This window comes from Amblyomma maculatum, chromosome 1 (genome assembly GCF_055883805.1).
Source record: "Amblyomma maculatum isolate TAMU_Amacu chromosome 1, ASM5588380v1, whole genome shotgun sequence".
NCBI classification, from domain to species: Eukaryota; Metazoa; Arthropoda; class Arachnida; order Ixodida; family Ixodidae; genus Amblyomma; species Amblyomma maculatum.
The window spans coordinates 252,419,067-252,431,737 of NC_139344.1; the positions used below are offsets into that span (position 1 = coordinate 252,419,067).

Genomic DNA, 12,671 nt, shown 5'->3' on the forward strand with positions numbered 1-12,671 from the left:
ATGCCTGGCCAAGGAAGCTGATCTGTTCAGATGGTGGTCCAATTCTTGGCGGAGACACGATTTTCTTGTGTCGATTCGTGCGCATACGCTGTGATGACAAACTCTGTCCACGCCACTCGTGACCCAAGAACTTTTCGCATTAAAATATTGCTTAATGTGCAAGAGCCACTGGTTCCAACAGGAGGATTTTAAGTTTGGAGTATATTAACTTGTTTAAGTGATGAGTAAAGTTTTAAATAGGTGAAGTTTTACCCATAAAATCTCGGCACTGCACCAAGCAACAACTCCCTTTTAACTGGCTTTTTTAAAAAATTCGTCTGGATTACAGAAGCAAATATTTTTTAATCATTACACTGCACAGCTGACGTTCTAATGTAAGGTACCTACTAGGACAAAAGGTAATTTGTCACTGGGTCACATGACCCATGACATGATTTGTCACATGACCAGGCCAGCCCTCGGGCTCTGCCCGGTGTGAACTCTGAATCACTGCCCGAGCTTACACTTACACTATGCATCCCACTGCACTTGAGACTGGAGTGTAGCATTAGCCCACGACAATCAACTGTGTGCCAAATCACTGCCCTACGAACTGCACCAGATGCAGTGAGCCTACTCTTACTGTCAGGCGGTGTAGAATCAGTGGCATTTTTCTTTTAAGCATGCTTCGATAGATACTTGCATATATGTAATACGTACATAATACATATTATCTACTGAAATCTAACACTGACTGGGCTGAAATTCTGAGCTCAGCTGACTTGTGATGCCTGCGAGGAATGAAGTAAACTGTGTGCCAGGTACAACTCCTAGATAACTGCACTGTTTCTGGCAGTGTCTGTGAAACACGCAGTAACAAATGCTTATATATACCATTCCAAGAGATAATTCTATACTGAATTGAATTACAATAAATGGGGATGGTTTCTTTTTGCTGCTGCTAGCTGGCACCTTCTGCTAACCTCTGTAAGGTGGGCACAGCAGCAAATGGCCAGGTTTCAACACAGTGTTTAGCATTTAGTACAAGCTCTGATCACATCCTGGCTGCAAAGGAAGCTAGAATATAACATCCGTGACCATTTGTTATTACTAAACTTTCCCATGAACGAAATAAGCACATAGAGCAAGCTCTGCAAAGGCAAGATATATTTCTTGAAGTCACAATTGCACCACAATAAAGCATATTCAATCCTTAAACAGCCTAGGCAGACATATGGAATTTTTATATCACCCTCAAGTAGACTATAGAGGTCGGTGGGCAAAAACAGATGCGCACACTGAATAAACAAGCATGGCAACAGCTTAGACAAAATAGTCTTTCATTGACTGGCTTCACAAGCAGACATTATTCTCACCAACTTTGTATGTAGGTCCATAACAACTGGGCAGTGAAACTTCATTTGTGCTGCGATACATTGGGAAGACACCATCAGGCAAAAAGAGCTCGCCATGTTTGTACTATGTATAATGTATCACAGGGAAATGACAGACAAGTGAATAACTAGCAGCTAAGGCTTTGGAAAGACCATACAAAACTAGCTTGTAACCATCTCCAAGGAAGAAAAAAATGAAAACAGACAAACAATATGACCAACAGAAAAGTAAACAGACAAACAATATGACCAAAAGTAGTCAATATAAAAAAGTGAATGCAACAAGAATTGTATGCCATGAAGAAAATAACAGGTAAAGCCTTTGGAAGGACCTAACAAAATTAGCTTGTAACCATCTCCAAGGAAGAAAAAGAGAAAGGACAAACTAATACGACCAACAGAATAAGGAGCACATACAGAAAAAAAATGCAAGTGCTACAAAAACTGCACAGTATGGAGAAAATCACAGAGGCAGGTGAAGGCAAAACATGTAGAAATAAACTGACTGGCCTTAAAAGTGAGCAACATAGACAGACAGCACTGAAATGTTCTCAAACAAGTAAATGCAATGTGTAAATACACAAAAAAAATTATGTAGAAAATAAACGAGACAAATGGCAATGCCCTAAGCACCGGAGGCTAACAAATGGCTCACTAACGAATGCTTTATGTACCTGTAAAAAAAAAAAATAATAATAACAAAATGTAAATATTTTATTCTCTTTGCGAAAGGTACAAAAACTTTTAGAAAACTAATTACTAATGACCCCCCCCCCCCCCCCTAAAAAAAAAGTTCTTTTACATAAATGCCCCAGCAACATTAGCAACACACACTTCAGACAGCAACAGAGGAATACTTCACACAAATCTCACCAGTTCTTGCAAAACCTGGCAATGCAAGAAAGCTGCATGTCTCTCACAGAGCTTACTGCAGTAATGAAGTGGAAGGTTCCCTTCACCTGAGCATTCCACCCAATCTGGCTACGTTTCATGCACCTAAGAAACTGCAAAACCCACTGAACACCGGCTTGTCAAAAAAAACAAAAAACAAAAAATCTCAAGAAACACTTTTCAAAGCACAAAAGTCAGAATCTGACTTTGTGTAGCATAACACCGTGCACCAGTTCATCCACGTTTGGCTTGACAGAATTCCTCTGGACGTTCAGGACATCTTGATTCCGTAGTCTACACTGAAGGGCGTGGCTGGCAGCTCTGCGAGATGTCTTCGAGACTAGCTTCACTACCGCTGCTGATGCCCGATGTGTCAGTTGAGTCGCAACCACCGACTGCGCGCCGAGCAGCAGCCTTCTTCTTGTTGGCTGCTTTTTTCTGGTTCCGCCGCCGCCGAACTAACACACTTGAATTGGCCCTGCACGAGAGACAAGGCAGGGGCATAGTGACTTAAGTACATGTTTGCTCAGTTGAAGCAATTTATACTGCTGGATAGTACAAAACCATGCATACCCCTTATGTAACACCCCAAAAAGAGGTCTTCAAGGAAAATAAAATGACGTGATGTGATGTGACCTCATAGGCAACAAACATGCATAGTAAGGACAATTTACAAAGCCTTTCACACTATGGATTTTGTTTCACGGGAGTATGTTTTGAATAGAATTGAAGTTGAATTACAAAAGGTGCACATCAGAAGTCACAGCTGAATCATCGATTGCCAAACATTTCAATGAAACGTGCATCACAACAGTGTTTCCCAATCATGTATAAACTATATACATGGGAGAGGAAGAAAGCAGCTGCAGCTCATGCACACCCCCTGCCCACCCTTCCCCCTTCTACCTGGGGGGAAGGGCACCAAGTGACCTTACCCCTTTTGCTGGCTTGCGCGCTGCACTGGGCTTGGATATCAGTTATTCTTTTCATAATTTAAGTGCATTTTAAAACCACACATCACCAAATCGGCAAGAATACATTCACATATTCAGAGATGTTGAGGAAAAAAAAAGCAATAAGGAAAGGTGCTCCACGCTGTCCAGTGCAGTTTTACTGCTTTGCTTTTGACTTCCATATGTGACACAATGGTGTCATGGCTTGATACAATTGGCCTCGAGATCGAGCAGAGTCGCCACCTTGCGGCTCAGCGGCGAAACCTACTCAGTGTGGATGCGTTTTCGCGTCGCGTGCCAGCCCGCAGTGATTTACGCGCGCGCATGCGGCGTGTACAGGAGTGTTTTTGTTTGTTTCGCAGTTCCTGTGAGCTTTTGCTTACTTATATGCCTCTTGCAAAATAAATATGAACAGTCTATAACCCCACGCTTCATTAAAAAAAATATACTTGTCTGTATCGAGCATGTCATGCTTGGATAAGGACATCATCCATTGCGGTCTTCGGCGCTTGAGATCCTTTGACATGCAATGTCTCAAACGAGGTGGTACTGTCGTTACCGCCGTGTCAAAGCAAAAAAGGTCTTTGCCGTCAATAAAAGTTAATGCAAACGCTCAGAAATCGCATATTCCTGTTTCTGTTTGGAATACCGCAGCTACTAAAACATATGCCACCGCAGACTGCTTTATAGAGCAGAATGCAGTTTGAACAGACCACTCTATGCCTACTATGCCGTCTGTATGCATGATAGAGTCGTGTGAGTACCTTTTTTTTTTTTTTTTTTTGCTTTTAAACCTCTGTCGCGATGTCTCAGTGGTAAGTGCGCTCGACTGCTGATTTCGAGAACGGGGGATTCAATCACAACCGTTTCGAAAGGCGTTCCCGTGCTGTGGGATTTGACTGCACAATAAACAATCCCACGTGGTAAATGTGATGTTAATAATGAAAAAAAAAAAACGACACCAAAACCAGCCTCTGCAATCATCCGTCATAGCCGATGCCGCTTTCATTCGTTAAACCCGGGCCAATATGCATTTCTTTTCTACTCTTTTTTTTTTGTTGTTGAAAATTAATCGCTGATTATTGTAAATTCTGTCAAGTGTGTAAAAGTTCTCCCACACGGTGAAATTTATTTGCATTGCAAAACAAAATAATTACATTACTAATTTACCATTATATATTAACATCACACACATCAGAAATCCCTTATACTTTCCTCGGTTTCAGGAAATCATTTACAGTTAGTGGCGCACACATTAATACACTATCACGTTCTATGACAGTGGCCGCAAAAAGCATCTCGGTAAATTCAATCCACTCAGCGCTGCACATGTGAACAATAAGCTTTCCAGTGAGGCGAGGTTTCCTGTATAGTGTCGGCGTGATCTCATTTTTGGGGAATACTTGTGCCTGCTTGTCTGGGCCAGAGTTGATGTGCACTCAGTCTAAAGCAAATCGCCATGCAGTGTGCTGCCAATGCTACATTTAACCTGCTTAATCCTCGAGTCAAGTACGATGTAATGAACCAGGCTTTCTTGATTCAATCTAAAGTACTGCAGGTATCTGCGTGGGCTTGACACTAAATTCGCCGGTCTCACTCGCATGAGACACGCGCAAACTGTTTAAAAGTTGATAAGAAAAACAAAGCTGTCATTAGGCAGGCCCAAGCATTAGGCGCGTGAGCGCGGTACCGCTCAAGAAACGTGCAAAGTCGATCTAAGAGACTGGTGGTTGCGTGCTTTGTTTTCCTAAAATCCGCTCTTCTTCTGCTGCATTGGCGAAATCCTTGGATTTCTTTCTGCAATATTGCAGAAATATTGCAGAAGACACATTTTCATCACCAACAAACCCGCCGTAAACTCGGAAGCAGACCTATGCAGCGTGCGTTTCTGCGAGCGCCGCCGGCTGCCGATCCACACTACCGGAGTGACGGTGGCGCCACCTCTAGGTCGATCTCGCGGCGAATACCTCTAAATGTTCAAGGTGTCTTGATTCCATAGTTTACTCTGAAGGGCATGAGTAGCAAAAATTTAAAAAAAAAGTGATTAAGAAATTTTCATGCCACCTTTGTAGAGAAATGTATTTTTTATTTTTTTCTGATGAAGCACCAACGTAAGTACAAGCATGTGCACATATCAAATTCAACCTATCGCATATGCTTCAAAGCACAGAACAAATAAAGTGATGTACAAGTATCAATCCTGCAAAGGAGTAGATGTCACTGCTTCTCCAATATGGCGGCGTCAATGAAAAACTGACGTATAGACGCATTTTACATATATGGAACGCAACTATCCATAATGCCATAATTATGGACTGTTGCATAATGTACAGTTGTGCCTGTGTACATCCCTTTCTGATGCAGCATCCACACTTGAAGATGTGATCTGACATTACCAAATCTTGCTTACACAAGGTGTAACTTCCACAAATGCGGATGCAAAATGCGGATGTGACACTTCTTGCTTCCAGCCAGACATGCAAAGTGGACAAGCGAGTTCGTTGCGTTTAATGGATAGCTCCATGTTTTCTGTTATTCTGGCATATGGCTTTGCAGAGTGCGAATTTTCATTTGAATATTTTTGCAAGCACAAATACTTTAAAGTGCCTAAACAGCATTTGTTTTTTTTTTTTTGCATAATGAGAGAAGAGTTGTGTTGGGTTTTACAGCGCATAACCGACCGAGGTTATCAAGCGGTACATGCCAGGTGTACTGCGTTTTTGCGAATAATTAATTTAAATGTTAAACTATTATATAGCTTGTTTATTAGCATTGCTCCATTTCAATAATTGAAAACACATGAAATATCAACAATTGCATTCTCTCCTAGAAGTGATGGATGAAATGGTATCTTCTGTGTAAAAATATGTTTGACCATGACTTTATCACCGCACGCTTCACATATCTTCTTTAGCGAGGATGAAGTTGAGTGTCAGATGTGTGTGCTCAATGCGAAGACAACATAATGGTACCTCGATGAAACGTTTTTGGTGATTGCATGATTTCCATTCCTCAAAAACAGGTTTAATACAGTGTAGTTTGTAGTTTATTTCAGTGCTTCACGAAGCCTGCCATTTTGCCTTTAACTTTTTCTGCACACTTTTTGTAATATCTCCGTGTGGTATACTATTTTAGCCTTGTGGGCGGCTGAGGCACATGCTGATCAGCTGGTTCATTATCTCTGATGCCTACATGGCTAGACACAAGCAAAACTTGATTACATGCCCCTGTGTTTCAGCTACTATTACTATGCTATGTATTATATCTACTACTAATGGTTCAGTTGCATTTCTGGAGTGTATGGCTATGACTGAAATGAGGGAGCCTGTTTAGGTTATACTGTTTCTAATGTTGTTCCTTGCTATTTGTTCCATGGCCAAGGAAATTGCATAGCATTCAGCAGTGAAGACTGATGCACACTGAGGCAACCTGGCTATTTTTTCCTCTTTTTCATCTACTGTGGCGCTACCAACATGAAGTGCTGTTTTAGAACCATCTGTATAAAATGCTCTGTAGTTTCTGTATTTTTCTTCCAGGGCTATAGGAAGTCCTGTAACATATGTTCACGTGGCGTTTGCCTTTTGTGAAACTGCACTAATGAAAACTCGCACACAGATGGGAAGCTGTACCATAGTGGCAAAGGGATGGGTCTTCGGGCTATCTCAGGAAGTGCATCCAGTATGCTTAATTCTTTGCATTTCTCTTCATAACAGAGGAGGAGCAGTCTGACTGCTGGAGGTCTGTTGTTAAACAGTGTTCTGGGTGTGCATTTTGTAACTATAGAATGTATGAGCATGTCAGCACGGTTCTGTTATCAAGGGACGGTTGGTTTGTTTCCACATAAAAACTATTTATAGGTGATGTTCTGTACGCGCCGGTTGAAAGACACAAGCCTGAATTATGTACTGGGTCCAATCGTTTAAGATATGAAGGTATTGCAGATCCAATACCTATGTAGCCATGGTCAAGGCACGAGCGTGTAATGGAGTGGTAAATCTGTATCAAGCAGGACCTATCAGATCCCCAATGTTTTTGTGAAAGCACTTTCAATATGTTCAGGGATTGGGAGGCCTTCATTTTTTAGGCTGTTTATATGAGGAAGAAATGTGAGTTTTCTATCGAAAGTAATACCTAAAAATTTGTGTTTATGTTTTACTGGTATTGCGATGTCACTGAGAAAGACGGTGGGATTGGTATGTATGCCTCGTTTAAGCTAAAAGAGAACCGCCACCGATTTTTGCGTAGGGAATCTGAATCCGTTTGTCTGCTCAGGTTGCTAGTTCATTTATTGTCAGCTGCATTTGTCTCTCACATGTAACTATGGACCCTATTCACTATCAGGTTTAGCTGGTGGCAGTTGTGGCAATCTTGTGCTGCGGAGACGCCGTAACGTTGGGTGGTTTGAAACTAAAAGCAAACGACGCGCCGCCACTGCTCCCTGCTGCGCGCCACTCGCTTGAGACGCCATTTCGAACGCCGTCCAACCAGAACTCAGATTTCACCGATGCCGTGTCATGATTTGCCATGGGCCCTTTCTCTCTCTTTCTTTCCTCCTCTCCGATGTTGCGTTGTGCGCGCCATGATTGCCAGTAATGCTGAAATGACGTCCCATGAATAAGCTCTATACTGGAGGATGTACATGCAGTTTAGAGATAGTCAACATAGACTGAATGCATAATGGACTTCGCGATTACATTTGCTATGGAGTTCATTTTTACTATGAAGAGTGTAGCAGCTGAGATGCATCTCTGAAGTACAAAGTTTTCTTGTATGAAGTTCCTTGAAAGGGTGGCACCAAGACGTACTTGAAATGAACGGAAAGAAAGTTCTATGCATTTCAACATTCTGCCACGAATGCTAAGGTCTCCGAGGTCACGTAAAATTCCGAACCTCAATGTAGTGTCATAGGCTTTCTTGCGATTTAAAAAAAAAAAAGAACACCTTTAAGACAGTGTTGTCTGTGTATAAAGGCCTCTCTCACTGTATTTTCAAACCGGACCAGGTGGTCAGTTGAGCAGGCCTTTTTGAAACCGCATTTATTTATGTCAAGAAGTTTGCAAGGTTCGAGAACAAACGCTAATCTGATATTCAAAACAGCTTTGAAGCATTTAGCCAGACAACTTGTCAGGGCTATGGGCCAGTAGCTGCTAGGTATTGGCGGTTTTCCAGGTTTTAAAAGCGGTATAATTACAGCTTCCTTCCAAGCTTCTGGTATTTAGCCTGATACCCGTATCTTGTTAAAGAATTTCAAGAGAGACCGTTCAGATAAGAGGGCGAGCATTTCATAACGTATTCATTGCAGTCTGTTTGCTGTTGATATTATTTTATTAATTTCCTGAAGTGTGATTAAATTGTTGCAAGGTTCCTTATCGTTACCACTTCTTGGAAGTCTGTTTCTTGGCTGCGGTTTTATGTTTTAAAGTTGACTATGCGTAATGTGAAGAACTAGAAATGGCAATATGCTCACCTTGTATGTTTGTTTGTTTGTATGCCTGGGCTTGTTAAAAGTGGGATTGTGAAGGGAGAGCATCTGTCATTAAATTTATGTACTTGCTCTCACATGTTTTTTTTGATGTGATGGAGGTGTTTATTAATGACATATAATTTTGTCAAGATGCTTTTCAGCATTGCAGCGGATATATCGTGCATGGGTGCTTGCTTTTCTTCAAATTTATAAGGTTCTCATAAGTATGGTACCTGCAAAAAGCTCCCCATGCTTTATTTTGATTCTTTTTAACTTTTCTGCTTTCTTGTGAATACCATATTTTATGATTTTCTCTCACTATACTTGAGGACTAGAGAAAAGCTAAGTGTGCGGCAACAATGATGCATGTCGTAACCATTTCATTCAGTTCATTTACATTGAGGCTGTCTGAGAATATTATTTTCTAGTGTTGCTTTTTCCTCAAATAGCATCGAATTGGCCAGATGCATTTTCTAATGGCGTGGTTTGTGTAAGGTGATGGAAAGTGAAGATGCAAAAGTGATGATGACAGGAAAATGATCACTACCATATGGGTCATCCAGAACATCTCAATCAAAATGTGTGAAAATGGATGGTGATCTGAGAGCCAATCATTTTTCCATTGATAGGTGAACAGTGTGTGTGTTTGCCTGAATTTAGCAAACTGTGACGATTCCTCAAAGCGTCTGTTTTTCATTACCATGAGCACCTTATCTACGGCATCTGAACCGGTCTGTGTGTGGAAGAAGTGGGAAGGGAAAGGAGCGGAATAAATGCTCTCTCCTCATACAGCGAGGAGGGCCAGCCTGTCTCCTGCTAGCGATGTGTGCAGTATGCTTTCCGGGCACCTGTCCCGCACCCTTCTCAGGACACGTTGGTGACCCGCGCATAGGCGTCTTGAAGCTTGCCCCTTACAAACCCTATACAATTCTGGCGACGAGGTGAAAATGTTTTTCCAGCATTGCGCTAAATTCTCTGCAACTATGGTGACATATGGAGTATTGGAGCCATTCCATGGGGAAGGAGCAGCCTGGACCAAGTACCTGAAGCGAGTGAAGCTATTTTTTGATGCTAGCAGCATTACCGGGGAAAAGCAAAGGTCTACTGTGTTCCTGACGTGCTGTGGACCTAACACATACTCCTTGCTGCAGAGCTTAGCGATGCATAAGATGGCCGACCAAGTCTCATTCGACAAGATATTTAGTGTACTCTCCAGCCACTTCATTCTGAAGCCTTACGTGGCAGTGTGCCGCTTCAAGTTCAACAGTGATCATCACCAGCCAAATGAATCTGTCAACAATTACATAGAATCACTGAAAAAGCTGTCGGCGAACGGTGAGTATGTAATCTTTCTTACTGACATGCTGCGGGACAGACTCGTTTGCGGCATTAACAACGCGCCAATGCAGCGGCGCAAGAGCCGAACCTGACGTTAGAGTCAGCAGTCAAAATCCTTTTTGCGATGGAGACAGCCAGAACAGACTCAAGTATGTTGTTGCAGATGCAGGGCATGGGCAAAGCTCAGACGCTTTACTCTGCGAAGCAAATGCAGATGAGACAGACAAGTTGTTATCGCTGTGAAAAGCAGCACTAAGCAACAACATGCCAGCAAGCCAAATCATTGTGCAACGCTTGCAACAAGATAGGGCATTTAGTGAGAGTATGCCGTTCTATGAGAACTAAAGACACAACGCAGAAGAACGTGTCGAATAAGTACAGCAAGCAAAGGCAACAAAAGTAGCCCGTGCATAGCCTTGAAAGCAGTAAGAATGTTTCTGCAACGAAGCCGCAGGTCTACGAGATGTGGCAGATGAACAGTGAGCAAACATTTCCACCTTTTATAGCAGTCTTACAAATTGCAAGCAGATGTCTCCGAATAGAGCTGGACATGTGCACACGGGCCAGCGTCTCTGTAATGGGTGAAACCGCATTCTAATAGCAATCTCTCGAGCCTTCAGATGTAATACTGAAAAGTTACTGCATTAGACTTACACCCATTAGGAACAAGGTCACCGTGCCAGTCCAGATCGGACGAAGAGAGGCTACACTGCCATTACTTATAGCTCCTGACTACTGTCCGGCCCTTCTCAGGAGAAACTGGATCAGTGCGCTGCTACTTGACGTCAGAGCTGTCGGATCCTTTACGAGCATTGATGAGCTCCTCACTTGATACAAAGATGTATTTTCAGAGGGACTTGGAGCAATGAAAGTCGTGAAAGCAAAAATTATCGTTGAAGCAGATACAGTCCCTAAGTTTTTCAAGCTGCCAACAATTCCTTTCGCGCTTCAAGATAAAGTTGCAGAACAGTTGCAAAGAATGCAACGAGAGGGAGTCATTGCGCCCGTCAGGACGTCAGATTGCGCAGCCCCTATTGTTTCTGTACTCAAGCAAGATGGCTACATGTGCATATGTGGCGATTTCAGTCACAATTATTTCTGAAACAGTACTCGAAAAGTACCCCGTGCCGAGAGTCGAAGACCTGTGGGCAAAGCTTTCAGGAGGCCAAAAGTTCACAAGGCTAGATTCGAAAGAAGCTTACCAGCAAGGTAGAGCTTGACATCGATTCACAGAGGCTTGTGACAATCAACACACCTCAAGGCCCTTTTCATGAAGTACACTAGACTTCCTTTTGGAGTAGCTTCGGCGCCAGTCATTTTCGAGAGAGAAATGGAAGATTTGCTACAAGGCATGCGGCACGTCACTGTGTACTTCGACAATATCAATTAGTAAGGAGACTAGACAACGCAGATCACTTCAAGAACATAGCCAGTGTGCTACAGCGCCTCCAAGAAGCAGGTCTCAAGCTCAAGCTAGAGAAATGTTCATTTTTAGCTAAAGAAGTTGAGTATCTTGGCCATGTCATAGATGCAAATGGACTGAGGCCAACACCAAAAAAGGTAGAAGCTGTCGTAAATGCTCCGAGCCCGAAGGACATCAATAACAAGCGTCTTTTGTAAACTAAGGGAACATACTTTATATTCTCAGATTGCCAAATTTTTAATGTCCGTAAATTTCTTTAATCCTAATCAGCACGGTTTCCGCAAAAATCATTCTTGTGACACTCGGCTTGCTCTTTTCCTGCATGACCTGCATTTAAACCTGGACAGCAACATCCCAACTGACGCAGTATTTTTAGAGTTTGAAAAAGCGTTTGATAAGGTTCTCCATTGTCGTCTTTTGTTAAAGTTATCACGTCTTAACATTCATCCGTGCGTTCTGAGCTCGATTCGAGGATTTTTGGCTAACTGTCAATAGTTCGTGTATGCTAACTCACATTCTTCCTCCTTAACACCACTTTCAGGCGTACCGCAAGGTACGGTGCTTGGGCCTCTTCTTTTTTTTATATACATTAATGACCTGACTAATAATATTTCTTTTCATATTCGCCTCTTCGCTGATGACTGCGTCGTTTACCGAGCAATAACAAGTTCCGCTGACTCTCGCACAAAGGGATCTTTCTTGCATACAGGACTGGTGTAACACTTGGCTTATGTCTTTAATGTCTCTAAAACTGTCCACTTGCCCATTCACCGCTGTCGTAACTACATTGCTCCCGATTACAGCATCAATAACATCCGGATTGCAAAAACTGAATCAGTGAAATACCTCAGTGTACATATTTCATGTGACCTAACATGGATACAGCATGCTAACCAAATTATAAATTCTGCTAACCGCACTCTAGGTTATATACTACGTAACCTTTCCATTGCTTCTCCCCCTATTAAACAACTTGCTTTCCAAATGTTTGTGCGTCCTAAACTAGAGTATGCTAATGCTATTTTTGACTCTCTTCTTGGGCTCCAAGATTACCCCGGAAGGAGACTGCAGCCATGAAATTAGGAGACGCCTGCTTCTGGGAAAGAGAGCCATAGCTAGCCTTGACCGCCTAGTAAAGAGCAAAGACATTAGTCTGCCAACCAAGATCCGTATAACTCGTGCTATGGTCTTTCCAGTTGTGATGTATAGATGCGAGAGATGGACTGTGA

At 42.4% G+C, this 12,671-nt stretch overlaps 1 protein-coding gene across 2 annotated transcripts in view; it reads right to left on the reverse strand.

Moving 5' to 3' along the window:
• Positions 1-1,123: 1,123 nt before the first annotated feature.
• Positions 1,124-12,671, reverse strand: part of LOC146206243 (uncharacterized) — a 34,551-nt gene continuing 23,003 nt past the window's right edge. For both annotated transcript variants that reach the window (XM_084590857.1, XM_084590856.1), the window contains one exon: positions 1,124-2,742. In XM_084590857.1, the coding sequence (XP_084446983.1) occupies positions 2,559-2,742 (184 nt within the window). In that variant the 3' untranslated portion in view covers positions 1,124-2,558. The remainder of the gene's footprint in view (positions 2,743-12,671) is intronic.